Raw genomic sequence first — 23688 nt, 5'->3', positions numbered from 1 at the left:
TCCTGTTTTAGTATAAAACAATATAAAATTGTTGTAAAATTGTTTGCTGCCAGTAGAAAAAAATATAATCAAAGAACAAATTTGTATTGATCTCTAATTTGACAGCATAAGTTACCATGGCGATACACCCAGGTAAGAATGGACCACCTTCACAGCGCAGAGAATCCAGGGTTAAACCTGAAGTTAGCTGGATAAGATGAAGCCCTTCTTTGTAGTACAAGCCTCTGACGGTGCCAGCCCCATCCCTTCTTGTAAACATAAAGGTTAAATCCTGGGTTAACTTGATGAGTTGATAACCAGCTTCATGTGACCGTTCTAAATCTAGAAAACAGAAAGAGACTTTGGCTCTGTGGGACCTCGTAGTATGGGAGCTTGCTCACTTCCATCTGTTTCACCTTGTATCATGTTTTGGTTTCATCTGTTTCTGAAGCTGCATTTTGTCTGTCTCACCTGGTAGTCTCTGTTTATTTATTTCCTATTTGCAGCAGTGAGGCCTGTGGATACTGACATTTTAAGACAGCCTGGCGAGGTGTGTGGGAGACGGAAAAGTCAGGCTTACTGGTGTGGAACACTGATTCCTGAGATGAAGTTTCTTTGTGATGATGAATGAAAGGTGACCTGCAGGTCCTAAGAGGAGTCGCACATACCAAAGAAGAAGAGAGGGGTAGGGGGGCATTTCCTGCCAGATAAAGGGTGTTTGTTTCAACCTGTGATTGGTTAATGGGGTCAGGACAGAGGCCAACAGCAGGGGGCAATTCAATAGATCCTGCCACACCTGTGTGTGTGTGTGTGTGTGTGTGTGTGTGTGTGTGTGTGTGTGTGTGTGTGTGTGTGTGTGTGTGTGTAGGTTTTGAGTGTTCACACTGATGATAAGTATGTGTGATGAAGATCAGTTTGACCCGCATGGTGGAGTGCATCGTTGTTGGTCACAGATGGAAACTTTGGCTGTGGAGTTTCTGCGGTCTCACCGGCTTCCTGTTGCTCGATGGTCCCACAGCTCTTAGTTTCAGTCAGACATGAGGATCAAAGGTGCAGGTGAGCTCCAGTCATTCAGAACCAAGCTGGACCTAGACTATAGCTTAAAGTGCCCCTAATTCCTCTTCTGGACCTGATCCCAGAGTCCAGCCCAGCTCCAAGTTGGTTCTAGTTTCAGGATGTCCTACAGCAGATGGATTCAAAGTCTTGTTCTGCCCTGATTCCCACAGACAACAGGAAGCTCACTTCAAAATAAAAGCACAGAAGGTCATTGGGTTCTGTCACATTGACTCAGACTCAGGAGATAAACTACAGCTTCAGCTCTGTCATGTTGCTGTACCTATGCGATACCTGCTCCGATGTGACTTTTAACCCCTTCTTCTGCATCCAACAGACCAAGGAGTCAGCCACTTTGACAGGCTTCACAGTTCAGAATTAAAACAAAGGTGGAGGGAAAGTTTCGTTTCATCTCCGACTCTGTATCGGAGGTTCCTCTCACTTTAAATCAGTTCAGTCAGTTCAGTCCACAACCTTTAAACGCCTGCCTGTACACACCAGCTTTTCTTTAACGTCCTCTCAGTGTTGTCCTATTTCCTTCTTCATTATTTTGCTTTAATTTATTTTTTTAACTGTATGCATATTTCTGTGGAACACATTTTCACTGTGATTTGGAAATAAACTTCGTGTGTGTGTGTGTGTGTGTGTGTGTGTGTGTGTGTGTGTGTGTGTGTGTGTGTGTGTGTGTGTGTGTGTGTGAGAGAGAGAGAGAGAGAGACAATGAGAAAACGCACAGTAACACAGCAATTGCATTTCCTGCTTGTTTTTGTTGTTGTTTTTTTATCAGAAACTCTCTGGACCACACAATAATTCTGTGTTCCTTATTAACATATAATAAGTTATAATAAACTCTTCTCTGTCCCCTAGTTAAAGTTGGGTTTGTAAAATTGATTTCCAAGATTCAAATTGATTTTAGTTTGAATAATGTGATATTAATTCATTAAAGGCTGAATCCATTTTTAAATATAGATATATTTTGCCACAAACACAGGTTAATCTCAGGTTAAAGCTCACAAAACTATTTCAACAACCGTCAAACAGTTAAAACAGATCATTCCCTCTTACTTTGGTATTCTTGCTTCCACCACAATAAAATCACACTTCCTACACAGCTCTTTCTGTACTTCATTTTCCTTCTCTTGTACTAAAAATCTCAGTTTTCTGCATTATTAGCTTGCTTGTTACGCACCGTCTACCGTTGTGTATAGTGCTGTCAGCCTCTGTTTGTTTGTTTTTTCATAAATGATCTGCTGTTCAATCCTGAAGAAATTTAAACTTTTACAAATCTTGCCAAATTGCAAAATGCTTACTATCTCTCTAATAAAACCTCTTTAACTTGGCCCTGCTTCATTTCAGCAGCATCAGGTAATGTTCGTATGCTGATTCGCAGTTTTCTTCCCTTTTTGTTCTACTTTTAAGATGGTTATAAAAAGCCAGGCCAGGAAAATCTCCTTCATGTTTTTCTGTGTTTTATCCTTAGTTACTTTGACACAAAGGCATCTGCTGTGATGCTCACACCTCCCATGAAGTAGGAGGTCAGCTTTGTTTTTATGCATTATGCACAAAAATGTGTAAAAATGAAATCATGGATTCAATAGAACCCTAGTCCTAATATGTTCTAGTGTGTTCTAGTGTGTTCCAGTGAGTATTGCTTGTGCTGAGCTTGTATTAGTTCAAAGCTGCTTAATGTCACTGCAGACAGGAGAAAAAGCTTGTGAAGACTTATTAAAGTTTATTAAAAGTATTTAAATACCGATACATTTGATTTTCATGATAAATATTAATAGTAGTCACAATAATAATAATATTTTTTCACAGAAACCCCTGTCATAGTCCAATGCCTATGCAGGTGTACCCCACCTTTCACCCTATCACAGCTGGGACAGGTACCACCCACCATGACCCTAGAATCCAAAAAATGGATGAACCTTTAAAAACTTTGATACACTGAAGCAAAATATCCCAAAATCGAACGTTTAAATAAAAATTTTGCAGATTATTAAACAAGTAGATCCTCTGTGGATCAATTTAACTTTTCCCACTGTTTTATTATTAATATATTTATCTTTATTCCCTGAATTTGGGCTGGCAGAGTGTGAACCCAATCAGAGAAACTAAGGCAAAACATGATGTGAGAGGATTGCCGGTGACCTCTACCAAATATCTTCATTGTGCAGACCCAGTTGTTCCATGTTTCAGTGGGAAAGTGTTAGAAGAGCTGCAGATGTCCTGCTGCTTTTATTCAGAATTTTAGTTTTCAGGCTCGAGAAGTCATTTGTCCACAAGGTGGGAGCAGTTTACACTGTTACAGCTTTATGTCACTTCAGGATAAGGCGATGTGATGTCTGTTTCCTGCAACATTTTCAGAATGAGGCTTGTTTGTACTGTCTTGCTGTGTTCATGCACACAAAAAATAAATGAATGGAGTCAGTTTCACAGGAGGAGGAGGAGAAGGTCACAGATGTAGTTCGAAGGAATGTTGGCAGCTTTTCTCTGCAGCTCTGTATCGCTTCAATAAAGCCTCCTTTCTATACATCCTCTGAGCCTGAACACAGAAAGAGACTTCAAGCTGAGAAGATGAAAAAACAAACTGCTCTCTTTCTAAATGAAAGTTGATCTCCAGCATTTCAGACAGAAATCCATCCAGTTCTTATCTCTCAGCAGGTTATTCACATTATGACTATCAGATTCCATCAGGACCAGTATCATCTTGTAAGTTAGCGACTCAGAGTCCAGTTTGGAAAACATGTTGTTTGAAGTTCATGAGCTCTACAACTGAAATATTTATCTTCAAAACCTTAAATGTATTTCTTCCTTCTTCTTCTTCTTCTTCTTCTTCTTTTTAAATTGAGACTCTTCTCAGTCAAAAAGTAGCAGGAGTGGCAGACGGTTGAAGCTGTTCATGTATGGAAACAAGAGAAAGAAAATGAAGAGGGGGGAGAGAGAAGATGAAAAGATCAAGAACAGTAATGGGACATGTAGCAGGCATTTTAATTATATCTGTCTCCAATAATCCAAGGATTGCAAAGGTTGTGTAAAGAGTTTCTGTGGCCGTCGTGCATGAGATTCATTAAAGAAGATGGGTAACTCCTACATCCTCCCTGCAGCGATAGGTTTTCAGTGTTCATATAGTCCACAGTTTCCACCATCCACTGTCTCCTCCGACATGCTCTGTGAACAGGTCTGCAGAGGTCCCTGTGAGGAAGGATCAAAGGTTAGGTCAAAGCTGTGCTCTGCGCCAAGAAGGGAGCCCCTGTAGCCTTATAGTTCATATAGGCTTGTTTGGATGGGAGGAACAAGACCTTATAAGACTTACAGGAAGTTCCCCCCCCCCCCCCTTTTTTTTTGTCTGCATGGTAGGAACTAGTAATTTCCAGAGACCCTGTTTGTGGAGTAGCTCCTACTTCAGGGTCGGTACTCTTCAACACAAGACTAACTGTTCAGTGGTTATAATGCACTCTTCTGGACATAGGCACACATCAGAAGAACAAATATTATAATAAAATCCATGTAAACATGGGGAACAGTTATGTCTAAAAATACACAGGGTATTAGAGAATTTTTAGTACGCCTATATGTGACTTAGGAAATGCAATGTGACTTTCAGATCTTGCATTCCTTCATCATCCAACAGTGTTCATCAACACAAAGCTAACTTCTATAGAGAAAAAAATGAAGAAACTGAAACGCCACCACTATGTGTGCTCACAACTTTTATGAACAGGATTTCTGGGGATAACTACATGGTGGAGAGTCTCCACAGGAGCTTGTCTCTGATTTTTTCCTATAGTAATTGGTTGTAGAAAAACCTGATAATGCCCAAATCTAGGTCGGGCATTATTTGCTGCCCCAGTTGAAGGACTTTAAGGAACTTAGGGTCGGGAGACTAACAAGTAGATCATGTGGCAAGTGCAGTGATATGGACAAGGTACTGGTCTGTGATGGTGTAGCCATTGGCTCTGTTTGTCTGGGCTGAGGCTTGGTGGTGACGACAGGGGCTCAGTCATTCAGATGAAGCTCAGGTCAACATTTCAACAGTTGCCTCAAGGTGCTTTATATTGTAAGGTAGACCCTACTATAATACATACAGAGAAAAACCCAACAGTCATAAGATCCCCTAATACGAAGCACTTTGGCGACAGTGGGAAGAAAAAAATGCCCTTTTAACAGAAAAAAATACTTCCAGCAGGCTATGGAGGGGCAGCCATCTCCCACAACCAGTTGGGGGAGAGGAAGAAAAAACAAAAGACATGCTGTGGACAACAACATGCAGTGATATAAAATCAGTTTAAGAACTGTCTGTCTGTTTCTCACAGACTCTGTATGGCTTGAGCTGATGGCTTCTTTGTTTGAGGAGATTTTGTTTTTAATGTGCTTTCATAAATCTGATATTATTTGTATAAAGGTTTCTAAGAATGTGTCTTATCATCGGTGAAAAACTAATACCGCTTTTTTCCAGAAATCTGCATTAAAAGGGACTTCCTCTACAGCTGGGCTCACAGAGGAGACCAGATTGAACCTCGCTTTTTAAACTTTTTTTGTCTGCTGCATTTCTGCCTTGAATCAAAGGGGGCTGTATGATCTTAAAAACAGATAAAGCTATTGTGTTCAGAATCAGAATACAAAATCTGTATTTGTGTTCAGTTTTAAGAACAGAGTGGATGGTTTCTGAAAAGTGTCTTAGAGGTGGTGAAAAACTGTAAGACTGCAGGTCAGCTGGGGTCTCAGCTCAGCTTGGCAGCAGAGAGACCACTCTCATCTTTCAGTCCAACAATACAAGTCTGTTTTAACCAAGAAATTAATTAGAGTTGAAAGCTGAAACCCTGGGAGAAGGGGGGTTGAAGGTTATATGGCCTTTAAGGTTTTATAAAGTGTCTATAGTTGTGGAAAGTTTTATCATTTCTTTATTTGTACATAGAAAACAAACAGAAAACACAGCTGCTTCAAAATGATTTGACATGCACATTGGTCCCTGACTTTTTAATGTCTTTAATTTATTGTTTTGCGTTCATGACCACAATAGGCTGAAAATCCAGTTCATGGCATGTTTTTACTGCTCCACTTTAACAGAGGAGTTTCCTGTGTAATAATGATTACGATGCAATAAGCACAGACACTAACGACAGAATCTCTGTCGTCCTTGTGACACATTGACAGGGTGGAAGCCCCCTTCATAACAATTTTTTTTGGTTCACCATGAGTTGAATATGTGGAGGAAAATGGATGGATGAATGGTTCATTATGCGTCACGGTGAAGTTAGCTGGTTTGGCCAATCAGCTTTTGATTCCTACATGATGTCAGAGCTAGTCGTAATTTTTTTTGAGCTACTCATAATTGAATCCGAAATTGAATGACACATCCTCCCAGATCAGACGTGTGTCCCTGGATGATGTCATTCCTGCTCTTAACCCTGCCTACAAAGCTCTGATTGGCTCATTATAGCTGCCAGTTAACACAAACACAGACTTCAGAGTAACTAACAAGCCTGAGATGTAGTGGAGTGATTTGAAGGTGGGTTTTGCAGGTAACAGGTGACCAGCAGGTCACATGAGTCACAGTAGTTACAGTTCACTTGTTTTCACTTGATTGTGTAATCAATATGTTTGACTGGAAGTTAGCAACAATTTCTACCTGTCTAATCTAAGGTAACCTCCAGGGGCAGACCTGAACATCACCTGGTTAGGATGGGTCACCTGCTGTTGAACCCTACTCCAGTGCAAAATGGGATGGATTTCAGGGCCAGTGAGGACCAGGAAAGTAACATTCATATAAGAACCAGTACATGATCTAGTAGTTTTAGTCTCAGTCGTATTTGCAGTATTTTCATAGATAGCATGAGCAGCCCCTCCCTTCCTGTCTGAGTATAAATACGAGTGGTTGAAGGAGGAGCTGCAGCTCTTCAGGTGCGTCTCTTTAGCTCAGCACGCACCTGTCACACAGCAACATGCTGCCAGCGTGAGTATTTGCAATACTACTATTACTACAAATGTTACTCTATGTACTGCTAAAGATACCAGCATGAGTGATACTACTAATATTACTGCATTTTAAAATAATAATACTGCTCTACACAAAGCTATTGATGACTACTCCTTCATTTTATTCTTGTTATACTGTTATCCTCCTGTGCTTGTACTACCAAAACTGTTTCTACTGCACTATATACTTTTGATACTACTGCTACTAACAATAGTATTAATAATATTAATAATAATAATAATAATGCACTTAACATTGATAAAACTACTAATGCTACTGCATTTTAAACTGCTTCTATTGCCACAACCATTATACTGCTAACACTAATAATACCACCGCATTTTTACTGCAGTAGTATTAATAGTCTACTATTACAACTACTAATAATAATACACTTTATACTGTGAAGACTGCTGTTACTCATATGACTTGTGCTAGTGCTACTATAACTGCACTATACAACAAACACTGCTGCATGTCGGTGTTGTAATACTTTAGTACTTTTGCAGTTCTGCTGTGCTTCATGAAATCATTGGTATTACTTCATCCTGACTGGATGCAGATTATTACTGACTGTTTTTGACTGTCAGCTCATTTGTCCAATCAGATCACTAAAAAAGTTTCTTGTTTTTTGATCCAATCAGAGTTCAGCCATCCTCATTCCACGTGGTGATAGTATTGATTATATTGACAGCGGTTTGTGTATTGATTGATTTCAGCAGAAATGAACTCATTACTAATGATCATTGATGAGGTTTATTGGTGCTGATTATTGTATTGTCCCTGTATCTTATTGATGAGTGTATGTGAGGCTGATTCTGACAGTGTTGGTCAGTACTGATTAATCTCCTCTGTCACAACAGAAATCTATTGATCATGTCCATGGCCGTCTTTTTGACAACAGCAGTTTCTACCGCTCCCTTGGAGGGTAAAAAAAAGAGAAGCTATGTTTTGTATCTTATTTCATTTTATTATTTCTGTTTGGAGAGAAGACTTTCTGTGTGTCTTCCAGAGAAGGAGCTGGAGGAGGTGGAGGTTGAGGCCACAGAGGAGGGGGAGGTGTCCGAGGAGGAGGAGGGTAGGCCTTGTGTGTGTGAGAGAAGCCAGCTTTTATCGTGAAAAGCAGATTCGTGTCAAATTGTTCATGAAGCATAAACTCAGAGTTTATACTGATGACAAAATGAAACCAAACTGAGGTCACACGAATGGAACCTGACCCTCACACAAACCTCAGAGTGAACAACAGCATCATCGTCTGTGATCTTTTCAAACCGGTTTAAACTTATCATAAAGACACAAACATGTCACACATTTCAGTCACAAAGCTTTTTAAAATAACTCTTCAGGCAGTGAGATTCTTTCTTTATTAATGAAACACTATATAACCATGACATAACCTTAGGTAATCAGTGTTTGCCAAATATTACCTGGTGTTGGTTCTTGGGGTTTGTTTGGGTGAGTAAATGTGTGTGAGACATTCTCAATGACCCCTCTTCGGGTCCCTGTTCAAAGTAGAGTGGGTGTGAGACTGTAGGGCTGACAGTGAAGGTTTGGAGAAGGTGGTGTTTGCTGTTTTTGAGGGAAAAATGACAAAATCCAACAGCTTTTTCACAGTACTCAGTCCTCAGAACATCACCTATCTTTCATTTGTGTACTAAAATGTTTTTACTGACACAAATCACTACATCCGGGTCAAGATAATATAGGTTTTCTTTGTTTATTGTTAATTTGTTTGTGTTTGACTGAATTAATTTCAGTGTAACTCCTGTAGGATGCGTGGCCTCTGTCCAGTAAATGAAATATTAGAAATCATAAATCTTCGTGAAGCAGTGAGTGCAGCACATGTGTTAATGCTAAGCTAGGTGACATACGCGCATAGGGGAAAGGTAGAAGGAGTCAGAGGTCAAAAGTCAGAGCAGAAATAAAAAGACACTAAAACAGAGAAGTGTGACATTTGTTTAAAACTTCTAATTAGACATAAATGTTGGATGTCTTCTCTTTCCAGATGATGATGACTCCAAGAGTCAAGATAAGATTGGGGGTGAGAGGCAAAACACACTGTGACCTTTGCCCTGTAGTATTATCTTATAAACCTGCATAAACACAAAGAAATGAAAAGTTCAAACATCAGACTGTTTAAATGAACGTGACGTGAGAACCTTATAAACATCTCTTTAAAAATCTGTGTGTAATATATGTTTTTCAGTCTTATCTAAATGTGTCACAGAATGAAGCTCAAATGATGCCTTTAGGTTTATAATAATATCTGGAAACACAAGCTTCATTCATGCCGAACACCTGACAGTTTGCTCCTCCCCCTCCTGCAGGAGCATTTGGTGGGCAGCGGACCACCACGGCAACGGTGGTGGCAGTGGGGGCTGCTGGGGGTTCAGGTGAGTAGACCTGATCAGGTTTTTCCTTCCTGAATAGTTTTTTTGTTTGTTCCAACTGGTCTCAGGTTTAATCCAGATTAACTGGCTGCTTTTCAGACCAGGATTACCCTGAATGGGTCTAGTCCACTTCCTGAGCTCCTCAGGTTACTGCAGGATGTCCAGAACCACGGCATCACGTACAGGACAAACTCTGCAAAAGCAAAAGTAGCAAATATGTTACTAAACACAAGAAGTGAAGTCTCTGCAGTCTTTGAGAGACTAAAACTCTTAGTTTGTGTTTCTTATATTCATATGTAGCTGTGTACAGTCTAATTTCAGCTAACTGTAATAATCTACTGCCTGTTCATTTTTTAGCTTTATTTGATAAACACAGTGAAGAGAAGACAGGAAGGCAGGAGCAGAGAGAGAAGGAAGAAGGCATGTGGCCGCGGGTCGGACTCAAACCCAGGCCAGCTCTCAGTAGTATGGCATGTGGTTGCCCGCTCCATGCATTGAGCCAAACTAGCGCTCCCAGACTGTTCATTTTTAAAAGAAATATGAAATCACCATTATGTTAGAAAGTACTGAAAAATAATATTTAGTTTTTGTATTTCACACAAGCGAATATTGAGGAAGAAATGTAAATGTTTTATGATAAAATCGTGCTTCTTTTTTATGGAAGTAAAGATTATAAATGTGTTTTTCAGCAAGAAAACATGAAGATGAGTTTTTGGTGACATGCGTGGTTTGACTCAGGTGTATTTTCTCTGCAGGTGTCTCCTCTGACATTCAGGATCTAAGTGGTAAGTTCAGCTAAATGTATAGTTTCTTGAAGATGTTAGAGAAAAGTACAGAATGCTGATAGCTTATCAGAGTCTATCCCAACTTTATTGAGAGACATTCTCTTATTTGATTGAAATATTACTGATATTTCTGTGTTCTGTGTTAGGCTTTTGGCTTTGGGACCTTGTGTAGTCATAGAAAACAGAGCTTCTCTGACATTTAGTTGTTAAACTAAGGTTCACGAAACAAAATAAGTAAGAGTTGAAAATTCATGACGGTTTACTGTTTTTCTCAGAGCCTGCTGTACACCCTGACAGTTATCATTAGAAAAAACACTCAACGTCAAATCCCAGAAACCGCATCATGGGAAGCCCCCAGCAATCTGAGGCTATTATAACATAACTAGCAGTCAGGCTCAACTGACTATTTCCATTATCAAAGAGGAAAGTTTTAAGCCTAATCTTAAAAAGTAGACAGGGTGTCTGTCTCCTGAATCCAAACTGGTTGCTGGTTTCACAGAAGAGGGGCCTGAAAGCAGAAGGCTCTGCCTTCTATTCTACTTCCATTCTAACTCTACGGTCTGAGAGCAAATATACTTGTTTAAAAATGATGTTTATTTTCAGCTTCCAGTGGTCAAACAGCAGGGGGAAGAACACATGAAGGAACAGCCGGAAGCTCAGCAGGTAAACCAGGTGAATCTCATCCAGAGAGAAACGCGATGACAAATATGAACATCTTAGACAGTAAAATGTTTGATTTGAATGGTAATCAGATTTCAGTCACTCTGCTCTGATCACTTCTCTGACTTTTGTTAGGTTACAATCTCATCAGTGGAAACACTCCCTACTTAAAGGATCGCACAGAAATCTGTGTGGCAATTTAATACTTTTAAGAGACATGTTACACTCCAACCTCTTTACAACGGTTGAACTATCCAGTCATTTTGCTACATCAATACAGTGTAGTGCCTCTACTCAGGACCAGTAAAGATTAGATGGATTCTATAGCGTTTTTCTACTCTGAGCACAAAGCAGGTTCTACAACTTGTCCCATTCATCCATTCTCATAAGCACTTTTTACTTATGCTATTCCTATGTAAGTGTTTCTATCTAACATTCACACATATTTATACTCTTGGTTGCTCTCAAGTGGGGTTAATATCTTGGCAAATGTCTTTGGCCTGTATTTGCATGCAGACTGGATCAGACAAGGCTCAAACGACCAAGCTCCCTATTAGTAGGTGACCTGCTCTATCTCCTGAGCTACAGCCACCTCTTATTGTACTGCAATATCAATTTCAACACAGACTCCAAATATCTACGTAGGTTTGGAAGGAGGTTTTGATTTTAGGGTCTCAGGAAAAAAGTCATCACTGAAGTGAACAACTGGGAACTTGTTACCTTAGGAAAGCTCATAAACAATACACAGTACACAGTCACACAACCTGGAAAATAACACCTGCTCTTCATAGGTGTAAAACAAACAAAATAAAAGGAGAAATGAAATTAAATGAAATTAATAAAACAAAATAAAGTCTTCCTGTTGTAGAATGACAGAAGTCCAGTCTGAATTGTCTTTTAACGTTCCTTGTGACCCAAAAAGCAGTGCCTGTAAGGACGTGTGTGTCCCTTCAAAGCAGTGCTTTAAAGCACAACTACCCATCTACTACCCGGATAGGACTAATAAAACATCTGAATCCCAAGGAATAGCTTGACTCAGCCCTTCAGAGATCTCCCACAATCCAATCGCATGGCTGGCCACACCATTTCACCATCATCCAGAATGTAATTGGGCTGTACTCACCATCAGTGGTTCTCTACAATCCTGTGTTGGGATTTTTCAATACTAATATTGCAACACCAGTTGTTTTTTTCTACTCAGAATTCATGGCCAGGATCTCTTTGTCTTGCTCTGATACACACTTGGCCACCATTACTGGAAACATTCTCACATGGAAGTGTTAGACAATGCTTCCTGTGCTCAAGACATAAGTTCATTGCACGGTCTGTAAGGGCTTTGAACATCTGACCATTTTACTTTTTTTGTATTTAGAAGCTAAAACTGCTCCTGTTGTTACAGGTTCTGCAGCAGCTGAGATCTCTGATGTTTCCACAGCTTTGATCCATTCTGCAGGTAAACAGCCTGGGCTTTTTAAAAAATGGCAGATATGTGGACTTTTATTTTGAAGAACAAACAGGGTGCAGTCAATAACTATATGCGACCTGTATGCATTTGGATGGAACAAAACTTCATGTCAAAACACTGAAATCATCATCAAATGGCATCATGACATTACAAAAACGTAAACACAAGAATTAAGGTGTTTATCATTAGGGGGAAACAAATCCAAGCCTATGTGGCTCTGTGTGAAAAAGTGATTACCCCCTAAACCTAATAACTGGTTGGAAAAACCTAAGCAGTAATAACTGCAGTCTAGTGTTTGCGATAACTGGAAATAAATGCTGTGGAGGACTTCCCTCTCATCTTTGCAGAATTGTTGTAATTCACCCACAGTGAAGGGTTTTCAAGCCTGAACCACCTTTTTAAGGTCACCCCTCATCTCAACCAGATTCAGGTCAGAAATTTGACTAGGCCCCTCTAAAGTCTTCGCTTTATTTTTCTTAAGCCATTCAGAGGTGGATTTGCTGGTGTGTTTTGGATCATTATCCTGCTGCAGAACCCAACTGCACTTCGGCTTGAGATCACAAGCAGATGGCCAGACATCCTCCTTCAGGTCGTTTTGGTAGACAGCTGAATTCATTGTTCCATTTACCACAGCAAGTCTTCCAGGTCCTGAGGCAGTAAGCAGTCCCAGACCATCACCATACCGGCATCATATTTTACTGTTGGCGTGATGTTCATTCTCTGAAATTCTGTTACTTTTATGCCAGATGTACTGGACATACACCTTTCCAAAAGGTTCAACTTTTGTCTCATTAATCCACAGTATTTGTGAGCAGAGGTTATCATCTCGGAACTCTCTTTTTTCCCCGTCTTGTAGAGTCATGAACCTTAACTGTGGCACGTGAAGCCTGAAGTTCTTTGAAAGTTGTTCTGGGGTCTTATGACCTCTTGAATGAGTCGTTGCTGCGGTCTTGGAGTCATTTTGGTCGGTTCACCACCACACCATCACACCTCTTCCTTCATGGTGGTAACCATATAGTAGTAGTAGAGAGCATCCTTTCACAGCGGGTGGAACTAAAGATCTAAAATTTGGACTCATCAAAGGAAAGCAGATTTCTACACATCTGATGTCCATTCCTTGTGTTTCATGACCTGAAACAAATCTTTTCTGCTTGTTGCTTTTCCTTAGTAGTGGTTTCTTAGCAGCTTGTTGACCATAAAGACCTCATTTGTACAGTCTCCTCTGAACAGTTGATGTAGAGATGTGTCTGCTTCTGGAACTGTGGGCATTTATCTGAGGTGCTGCATAACATGACTGAATGTCCCAACCCCATTAAGAAGGCAATAAATGCCACAAATAAACCCTGACGAGGCACACCTGTGAAGTGAAACCCATATCAGGTGACTACTCATGAAGCTCACTGAGAGAAGGCCAAGGGTTTGCAACACTGTCAACAAAGCAAAGGAATCTAAACTATAAGACATATTTAGAGTTATTTATCATTTTTTTCTTTGCTTAATAATTCCATATGTCTTGCTTCACATATTTGATGTCTTCAGTATGTATCTACAAGGCAAAAATAGTAAAAATAAAGAAAGTCCATTAAATGAGAAGGTGTGTTAATCGATGATTTCTGTGTTTTAAGGAGACAAGCATTCCTCTGCTTTATCTCACACAGAAACAAATGGTAAGTCCAATTATTACTCTGCTGGCATTTTGAGAATTATTGATTCATTAAGCTCAGCACAACAGCTGACTGTACGAGCCCTTTAGCATAGAAAGCTTCACATCTTTAAACCTGGTCTTTGTCTGCAGGTTCTGCAGGAGCTGGCTCAGAGACCAACAGTAAGTAGCTTTCAAATCCCTCAAACAGAGACCAATCAATAGATCATTGAGTTGAAGACCTTTCAATATGTCTGTGAAGATTCTCAGTTCATTGTAGTCTAAGGAGCTTGGAAAGAAAAGCATCTGGACTTCTTTAAGTTTCCTTGAAGAGGTTTCACCTCTCATCCGAGAAGCTTCTTCAGTTCTTGGGTCAAATGGTGGAGAGCCCCAGATTTAAGCCCTGTGGGAGTGTCCCCCCAAGAAGGACAACAGACCCCCTATTGATCCTCTACCTAATCACACGAACCAAGGTGTGAAAACGGGTGCAGGTCACAATCAGCCAAGGTTTTTGGTGAGCTCATTGTGAAACCAAGCTCCATCCTATTATGTGATTTCCTGAGGTCAAATGGCCAAGGACGTGAGTGGGCGTTAAGGCGTCTGGGAAGCGATCTGGATTATAGATGGTAGACAGTTGGTGTCGTAACCCACCGCCTCTGTTCAAGGATGGTCGTTCACAGTGGACATAGATGGCATTCGCATCTTCGAAAGAGTGACCTTTGTCCTTTAGATGCCATTGTCCCTCTCATGGGGAAACACCCACAGGGCTTAAACCTGGGACTCTCCACCATTTGACTCTAGAACAGAATAAGCTTCTCGGATGAGAGGTGAAACATCTTCAAGCAACTTAAAGAAGTCCAGACGAAAGATCTTACAATCTCTTCAAAAAATTATCAATTCTTGTTTTGTTTTGTTTTTTCGAGGTAATGGACAGAAGCTCCTGAATGGAGGAGGAGGGGGTGGAGTTGGCAGTCAGACAGGTAACGCGGTATGGAGAGGGGCTACAAGGGAGACAGGTGAAACCTATTTTTTAAGAAGCTCAGAGACATTAAGTTCAACTCTCTTTTCCAGATGCTGTGGGATTCTTTCAGGGTGACGTTTCTCACCTGGGTCTTACAGGTGAGTGTCCAGGTGAGGTGTCTGTGACATCACTTTTACTTCATCAGATCCAAGTCAGATTTTTAAGTGCTACAAAGGCAAAGAACACTTCTATGGCTTTAAGGAGGAATCTCTCAGCAGCTGTCATTGACTTTTTCTCCTTTAGGATCCATAGAGCCATCTAGCCATGACTTCCTGCTTGGCATGATGGGTAAGTTCAGCTGCTCTCATTTTACAAACCAATAATTTTCTTAAATCTGAAGCTTGATTTGATGATAAAATCTGAGGTCATTCCAGATACACACTGACTCTTTTGGTCTTTTGCTCCAGCTCTGACTCACAGAGGGATGTGGCGAGTTTCAACACAAACAGGCTTTCTCTGCAGTAGCGGGCTCAATAAAACCTTAAACCCCAGTCAGAGATAATGATTATCAGATTATTAGTCTTCTTTGTTAGGCCAGGCTCTCTGCTTCACTCCCTGAGAGCCCTCAGACAAAATGGGTTATTTCACAGATCATGGTCATTTGTGAGTGACACATTATCAGATGATGATGATGATGATGATTAAAACGTCAAGGAAGAATATAAAAATATCACATAGAGCAAGATGGGGATGTATGTCACAGAGCAGTAAAATATTTTAATGACAGCTAATTATTTTACCTATGAGTATGGTCAATGCTGCTGTTTATTTCTGTAGACACTAAAACTGGTGAGCCAAATTGTGTTACAGGAAGTTCTTTAAATAAAAGGGGATCAGATTCCCAGGGCACAGAGACTACAAGTCTAACAAGAAAAAGTTTATTCATGGAGGTGGAAAGCAGGAATAAAAGCAAACAAAATTCTAAAAAACGTATGCAATAAAATGTTCTTGGTACCCTAAAATCCCCCAAGAACAAATAAAAACAATTCTTAAAACTACAATAAAATGTTCTTTGTACAGTAAAATCCCACACAGTCCAGCAATTCAACTGTCCTACAACCCAATACCAATGTTCCTTATATGTAAAAGTTAAACAGAGGAATTCCTCTTCTGAAGTGGGGACCACCTCATCCCTCCACTGGGCACCCCACATCACAACCCAGCTTGCACTCCGCACTCGAGTCTCTCGCTCGCTGCTTCGCCCTGTAAATAAACATACTGGCCAGAACCATCGTCTGACCTGGCTAATAGCCATGTCATATCTGGCCCTTCCCCTTGCTCAGCCAACTTTCTTTAAACAAGTCCTTTCCCCAGCTGATAGGCCACACCCACACCTCAACAGACGCCTGCTATTTGCTAACTGTCCAGAGTCCACAGTGGATTAAAACAATAGCATGCAAAAAAAAAAAAAAACACTAAAAACATGCAATACAAATATCAGAATAAAATCATGCAAATATAATCAGAACCACACTCACAAATAAACACTAAAATCAGAATAAGACCAATTATAAAGAAAAAAACAAAATACATCTCGGTGACAGCTGCACCTTAGTTGTGAGATCTAAAATTGGATCTATTAAGGCTTCCTGCTACCTGCTGCTCTCTGGCAGGTAGCTAAATGCAGGTAGCTTATATTGCTCTCCTTTTTTTGCTTGTTTGATATATGTATTTTTGTCTGTTTGTTTTGTTTGTTTTGTTTTTTGCCCTTTATCACTGTTCCTCTTCCCCGCTGTTCGCTCTTCCCCTACCTCTCTTTCATTCTCCCTTTTCTTTCCCCCAGTCATGTCTGTCCCGTGTGTAGCAAGTGAAAATAAAATAAACAATTATATATATAAAAAAAAAGGCTTCCTGTCCCACAGCCTGATGAAGGAGACATGGAAATCAGATCAGAGTGAATGAATGTGATTGGTTGAACAGGTGTTCTTGCCGTCGATGAGACTTAGCAGGAAATCACAATCAAGTAGAACAATATTCACACATTTTCTAAATAATCACATGAACACATTCTTGTGACAATGTGGTGCACAGCTTGTGCTTCATTTGGTGAGTATGGTATGATTTACCACACATATAAAACATATTCCCACGGCAGATAATCTCTATTACACTCAAAACATGCTGGAAATAATAAAAATAAATAAAACTAAACAGTGACAATGTGGTTGATTCAAACCAAAACTCTGAATATAACATTTTGCTGATCAGGTGATATTTTCATATGAAAAGAGAGCCTCTTTCATGAGATATAAAGACAAGACACAGATAAAAAGCCATTAATGTCGTTTTGCAGTATACCTGTCAGATGTCTGAGCCAAGAAGAAACACAATAAACATAATTCTGTATTTTATTGTAGTGGAATGTTTCTGTGTTTTTAGGTGGTGATGCTTTCGGTCCAGATGGTCACGTTAACATCCCAGGTTTGATTTCTTTCTGAAACACTTAAAGTGATTCTTTGATTAGTGAACTTAACCATGACTACTAAAGCTGGGGGAAAGGGCTCTGATGTGATTTAGGGTTTGTTGTTGTTGTTGTTTGTTTGTTCTTTTTTGATTGTTTGATATTGGTGTTAATTATTGTTTTGCTTTTTGTTTCTGAATTATCACAGGTAACATGACAGCACCCTCTCACCTGGAGCCTTCAGGTATGACTTCCTCTTCATTTAATAATGTCTGAAATTGGACAAATCACGCTGGTTGATGTTTTTCTTTTGGTTCAGGTGTGACAGCAACTCCACATGCAGATCAGAACAGTCTGAACTCACTTGCAGGTGAGTACAGACTCCTCCCCCACTAACGTCATCCAAATATATCACATGATGTTTTTGAACTGTCCAATTATTTTTTATTCAGCCAAAAGCATTATGTAGCTGCTAGTGGCAGTTCAAACACAGCATCTGTGTTTGTATCTCTGCTGTTTCCTTTCCTTGCTTGTTAATCTTTCCTACCTCCTGTTTCCTGGTATTGAAGATCTTGTTCATCATTCTGATACCACCGTTGATCAGCCAGGACCAGATCAAACTTTCCTGAGTTCAGGACCTGACCAATCATTACCCAGCTCTGTCTCTGGCTCCTCCCACTCTGCAGGTTGTGAGAGGAAAGACTTTTACTCTGAAAACCAGATTAACTTTTACTCTGAAGTTTTCCTTCATCTCTTATTTAGTAAAGTAAAACAGCATCTTTTTCCTTTTCAGGGGCAGTGTCTTCATCCTCAACGCACATTGAAGCTCTCAGAGACCAGAAAGGTGATCTCACACTAGCATAAATGTAATCCCAAAGGTTTTAAACTTTACATCAGCTCCACTGTAGACTTTTCAATGTTGTTTCTTTTTTTTCTAAACTTAAATTTAAAAAAAGACACATTATCTGGCACCTGAACTAAGGAAAATATCAATAGTCCCGATCCTTCATTATCTGTTGACCATATTTCATATTGGTGCTGTATTTGTCCTCACAGATGCAGCTGATTCAGCTGATACTGATGGTAATTCCTCAGAGCTTCATGCTCTTAAATTTACTGCATATAAAAATACCTTCAACTATGTAATTATTGTTTGATTTTCTGAATTTACTTTGTGTTGTTTAGGAAACGGTCGACAGACCCTGTTGACAGACACAAATGGAGGTAAACGTTCACCATTTTAGTTCACTTCGATAAAAACATTCAGATCTGCAACAGAACACACCTGAGTAGACCAGACTATCCATCTGTCACCCACCTCGATGATTTGTCCATTCACGGTAGCAGCAGGCTAAGCTCCACACATTATTCTCCTCAACAGTATCTTCCAGTTCCTCCCTGAGAATTAAGAGTCTCTCACAGGCCAGATGAGATATATTACCTCTTTGATTTTCTTCATAAATAAATGAATCATGGAACAGAGGACCCCAAAAAAGGAAGAAGAAAATCCCATCTTTAATCGGAAACAGGCATTATTCATACACTCTGCGTTTGCAAAAGGCAAAATTTAAAAGAAAAAACTCCAACAGGTCATATGTGAAGGGGGGAAAAAAGAAAAACAAAAGAATACATTAAAGACCCGCCTTACTTGACTGTGATCAGTTGCTATGAAGGAACGTATCTTTCCCTTATCTGGATTCACTTACCATAAGATTTATGATCTGGATAAACGTTCACATGAAACTTACTATCTGTCACATTAGCCCAGGGTTTCCCCTGTATGTTTACATAAAAGTGGTAGTGTTGGCTGTATCTGATCAATAACAAAGGTCTCGTGACTCTTGTTCCACAGAAAATGATCTGTGAATGTTACTTACTGGGCAGCACAGTAGTATGGTGGTTAGCACTGTTGCCTGCATTCGACTCCACCATTTGGCTGGTTGTATGTTTTTCCCACGCTTCTTCCCACAGTTCAAAGATATGCAATTAGTGGGATTAAGTTAATAGGTGATGCTAAAGTGTGAATGCCCCCCCGTTACCGTGATAAGGATACTTGGAAGAGAACTGCAATTGCACTCATCCACTGGTCCATCTCAATCATCACTCAAGATTAAGATCCTGAAATACTTAACTTCCTCACTTGGAGCAGCAACACGGAGGGAGTAATCCACCATCTTCTCGCAGAGGACCATGGCTTCAGAGAAGGAGGTGCTGATTCTCAGCTTGGCCCTGGTGTAAGATAATGGTCATGTTCTGAAAAAAACAACAGTACTACCTCATCTTCAAAAAGCAAAAGCCCTCTGTATCAATTTAGTGATTCTTCATTTGAACACAGGTGAACATAAGACATTTGTTGAAAAGTCAGATAGTGGGTTCAGAAGGATTCCTGGCTCAGATCACCCCCTTAGATACTCCTCACACCACCTTCATCGCCAACATTTGTTTCTGCAGTTTAACTTTGCTGTTTGTGTTTCTGCAGCAGAGACAGAAAAACTGGTTTCCTTCAGCGATCTTTATACTGATCTCACAGGTACAGTCTAATCAAGCTAATTATTTATACCAGATTATATGTTGGAATTCAGTGTCTCCATTGTTCCATCGTTAGACTAGTAAACTGTTAACATTATGAGCTAAAAGAAGCTAAAAGTCCGGAGTATGTAATGTTTACGTCACCAGGTCAGGGAGTGGTACTGCTCAACATGAAGCTCTTTAAATGGTTTGAACACTTCTTACAAAAATAGCCTCACATTTTAAGTTATACAATTTTCAGTCAAAGACAAGGCGTACAGGAAGTACAGGATAACAGCCAAAGTGCAGAATAACTGGAAACCACACCCGAGTCACCTTATCCAGTCGTTAATCTGGAATCAGGATTGTATTTTAAATGATCAGTGAAATAATGTGATAAATAAAAATGTGCTGATGATGTCATCAGGTGGTGCAGAGTCAGTAACCAGGATTAACGTCAATCTCACAGGTGAGGTGAACAGATCAAAAAAAGCTGTTTACTGATAAACAGTGTTAGTAATGGATGAAGCTCTGTGTTCTGTTATTTCTAGCTTCAGGTCTTGGATTCGGGCATGATGTCACAGGTACTACTACTTACTATGACTATGAAGCTCATTGGTTCATAATCCGGTGTGGGAGAGGGGGGTTATCCACTTTCTGTCACATGATCATGTGTTACAGAGTCTCCATCCATTATGATCCAAACTGCGTCTGTCGATGTCACACAGACACATAACCCAGGTACACATATCTTTACATTTGTCTTTACAGTTGTCCCTGGTTCTCTTTGTGCATTTGTGTGCATATCTTTGTGTATGGCCGTCTGTCTCTACATCTGTCTTTCTGTCTGCCTGACTGTAAATCTATCTGTACATCTGCCTGTCTTTCTGTAGGTCAGCCTTTGCATCTGTCTGCTTCTGTACACCTGTCTGTACATTTGTCTGTATATCTAGGTTTACATTTTCCTGTCTGATTCTCCTCTGCTTTATTCAGTTTCAGGCATTCACCCTCACACAGATCTGGTTACCATGACAGCAGACTTCTCTGGGACAGATACAGGTATGTCCATCTCCCTTCAATATACTAACAGTTAATTAACAGACAGGTGAGAGGTCAAAGGTCAGATGTATGTTCTGTGTGTTTCAGTTGCAACAGATCATACAGGAAGGCTTCTCGACTCTAGTAAGTTCTACTATACCTATTCCCACCTAAAAAAAAAACAGTCCAATTCCAGCAACTTGCCCTAACTCACAAGGGTTGTCACAAAGCCAAGTATGCAACATGCTCTTTATACACTTAGAGGGAGCCCGCAATTAATCGAATTTCCAAGGGCTATGGTGTTTACTTATGGTTTTGTAGGGGGGGGGGGGGGGCTTAAAGTAAAAAAAAAAAAGGTTTATTGATCATGTTTTGATCATTTCTTTGATCTTTGCTTATTGATGCTGTTTAAAAAAAAAAACCCTAGATGTCCTTTGTCGCCTCTGAAGGGTGAGGTCTAAGGAGCTTGGAAAGAAAAGCATCTGGACTTCTTTAAGTTGCTTGAAGACATTTCACCTCTCATCCGAGAAGCTTCTTCAGTTCTAAGGGTCAAATTGTGGAGAGTCCCAGATTTAAACCCAGTGGGAGTATCCCACTGTCCAGACGCTTTTCTTTCCAAGCTCCTTCCATTATGATGACCTGGGTGACTGAGAACCCTCACAGACACTCTGAAGGGTGAGAACTTTACAAATCCGGCAGTTTAAAGTGTGAGCATGAAACAAAGCAGCATCGCTGAGAAAGGTGTAGATCAGTGTCATGTGGTCTATCACGAGGTTCTGGCTCATTCCCGTTAATAAACTCACATTCAAACGCAGGAGAAGATCAAGTTGTGAGGTTTAGTGTTTGTGACTGACTGGGATTGAGTTCATGTTTCAGAGTGTCTGTTCTTATTCTGCTGTAGGTCTGTGTCTCTTTGTGGGTGTATCAACACCCACTGAATACACAATGTGTGTGTCGTTTTTTTCTTTTGCAGGTCCTCCAGCTGTGACAGATCACACACAGATGGCTGGTAAGTCTTAAAAATGTTCACAGCTTTAAAAGGTTTAGAACACATACCTGAAATACGGACAGAGCCTGTATGTCACGTGGAAACCTATGCCCTCTAGAGGACTAAGACTGCATATGCTCTTTTCCACATTGCCACCATATTGGAAAATTCCATGTATTCCATGGCTTCTATGTACTAGCGGGGAATTGTAATCTTACCAAGTAGTTAAAAACACACACATTGGGGGGATTCTGTATTTGTGATTTTTGTATAAAAGCATCAGAGGTAATAAGTAAGAAATCTTTGTCATCCTCAGGGTAAAAACATCTAGTATATCAGACCACTGACTAATGATTGCATAGTTTCTTCAGGGGGAGGGGCTTAAGCTTTTCAAGCCTGGGTTAATGCTAAGATAAGTTTCTTCTTTGGTTGTTAATATCAGTATTTTTGTAAAAAAATAAATAAATAAATAAATTGCAGATTGGATGAAGAGAATTCTTCCCTCCAAGTGTACTTTCTCCTTTGCATCTGTGCCCCAGAAGGTTCAAAGGTGTGCTGGATGCGGTTTGGGGTCCCATTTTTTGGTTAAAGGATATTTTGCTGTTTGTATCTGATATGAGATCAGGTGCTGAAGGCTTGTTCTTTCTCTTTTCTTGGTTCTGCTTGTTCTCTGCAGGTTCAGTTACTGAACAGTACAACCCATCTGGTCAGGGTCCTGAAGGTTTGTTATCATCACACTCTTGACTCGAATCTTTACAATATTTCATTTAATACATTTTCTCTATCACTGAAGATGTCCTGAGCAGTCTGATGTTTCCTGTTTAGTTTACACTTTCTTTGTATTCAATGTTCATCAAACCCTGAAACTGATTTTTATTTAAAAGAACCTCATGTCAGGGTCATGAAAACCCTGCAGCATCAGTACTGGATGTGTTAGATCTGTCCCTCCAGATCCAGATAGTAAAAACCCCCACATAAATTCATTATGTGTTTTAACTCATACCAGAGGGTATAAAAATGATCCAAAATATGATCCATTATTTAAACCGTCTATTGTAGCATGCAACAGAGAAGCTTTGCAAACACATGCTGGAACATGTTGAAAACGTGTGTTAATTAATATGTTTGTTCGGAATGTTTTTATTTTTATTGTTCTCATGTGAAGCTTTTCACTGAATCTTAGTTTCTCGTTCAGGTACAGAAAATGTGGAACTGGAGGATACCTGCTGACTTCCACATCAAACCGCGAGTTCGCTTCCTGCGTTACCGTTTCCAGTGTACCGACCAATCAGCACGGCCAATGAAATCTGACCCCTCCCACTAGCTGTAGGCCCCTCCAGTGAATGGCAGCAGGTGTTTTTTTGTTTGTTTGTTTTTTTAATATTTAAAAATGTCGGTTTATAGACATTTATTTTGTCTTAGAGAATCATGGAGGGAAAGTAAAGAAAATTAGTCTCAACAGTGTGCTGATTCAGATTTGATCTGATGACAAAAAGGAAGTGACATGTTCATTGTAAAACATGGTTTAAAAATTCTGTAATAAATGTGTTTGTTGAACATCAAAACTGAGAATTTGTCTTTTGCCCAAACTGGTGACTAAACTGTCGTCCTGGATTTTGTGAGCTCTGAATAAATCTTATTATTCATCACTGATTGAAGAAAATAAGAACCAGGTTTCTTAGACTCCATTTCTTCTGCTATCTGGACCACCACGCCACATGATGTCCATCTAGTTGACACAGCCCAGGTCCACATCACCCTGAACCCTGGTGAAGGTC

The 23688-nt window shown here is 40.0% G+C and overlaps 1 protein-coding gene across 5 annotated transcripts; it reads left to right on the top strand.

Annotated features, from left to right (window-relative positions):
* Positions 1 to 6851: 6851 nt before the first annotated feature.
* On the top strand, positions 6852 to 23522 carry LOC146549627 (uncharacterized). Of its 5 annotated transcripts, none has more exons than XM_085262962.1 (29): positions 6852 to 6988; positions 7876 to 7940; positions 8025 to 8090; positions 9018 to 9053; positions 9340 to 9405; positions 10158 to 10187; positions 10791 to 10850; positions 12247 to 12300; positions 13938 to 13979; positions 14108 to 14137; positions 14878 to 14934; positions 15026 to 15073; positions 15219 to 15263; positions 17355 to 17396; positions 17585 to 17620; positions 17696 to 17746; positions 17946 to 18062; positions 18170 to 18220; positions 18433 to 18459; positions 18562 to 18600; positions 19856 to 19906; positions 20312 to 20353; positions 20436 to 20468; positions 20566 to 20625; positions 20878 to 20943; positions 21031 to 21066; positions 21896 to 21931; positions 22587 to 22631; positions 23106 to 23521. In XM_085262962.1, the coding sequence occupies exons 1-29, from the start codon at positions 6978 to 6980 to the stop codon at positions 23138 to 23140; spliced, it is 1377 nt and encodes a 458-aa protein (XP_085119088.1). In that variant the 5' UTR covers positions 6852 to 6977; the 3' UTR covers positions 23141 to 23521. The 5 variants fall into 5 exon arrangements, with proteins under 5 accessions (XP_085119088.1, XP_085119087.1, XP_085119090.1 ...); XM_085262961.1 differs by having other exon boundaries at positions 10791 to 10859; XM_085262964.1 differs by lacking the exon at positions 17585 to 17620 and having other exon boundaries at positions 10791 to 10859; positions 23106 to 23522.
* The last annotated feature ends 166 nt before the right edge of the window (positions 23523 to 23688 follow it).

The sequence above is a fragment of the Mchenga conophoros genome, linkage group LG22 (assembly GCF_057382185.1).
Source record: "Mchenga conophoros isolate Kocher_MC1m ecotype Shallow Benthic linkage group LG22, M_conophoros_male_GT1.1, whole genome shotgun sequence".
NCBI lineage: Eukaryota > Metazoa > Chordata > Actinopteri > Cichliformes > Cichlidae > Mchenga > Mchenga conophoros.
This window is presented reverse-complemented; position numbering and strand designations above follow the sequence as displayed.

What these genes read in the sequence shown, in the direction of transcription:
- LOC146549627 (XM_085262961.1), top strand. An exon ending in TGGAGTTGGCAGTCAGACAG is followed by an intron (nt 14,935 to 15,025) that starts GTAACGCGGTAT and finishes TCTCTTTTCCAG; the next exon opens with ATGCTGTGGGATTCTTTCAG. An exon ending in AGATCACACACAGATGGCTG is followed by an intron (nt 21,932 to 22,586) that starts GTAAGTCTTAAA and finishes TGTTCTCTGCAG; the next exon opens with GTTCAGTTACTGAACAGTAC.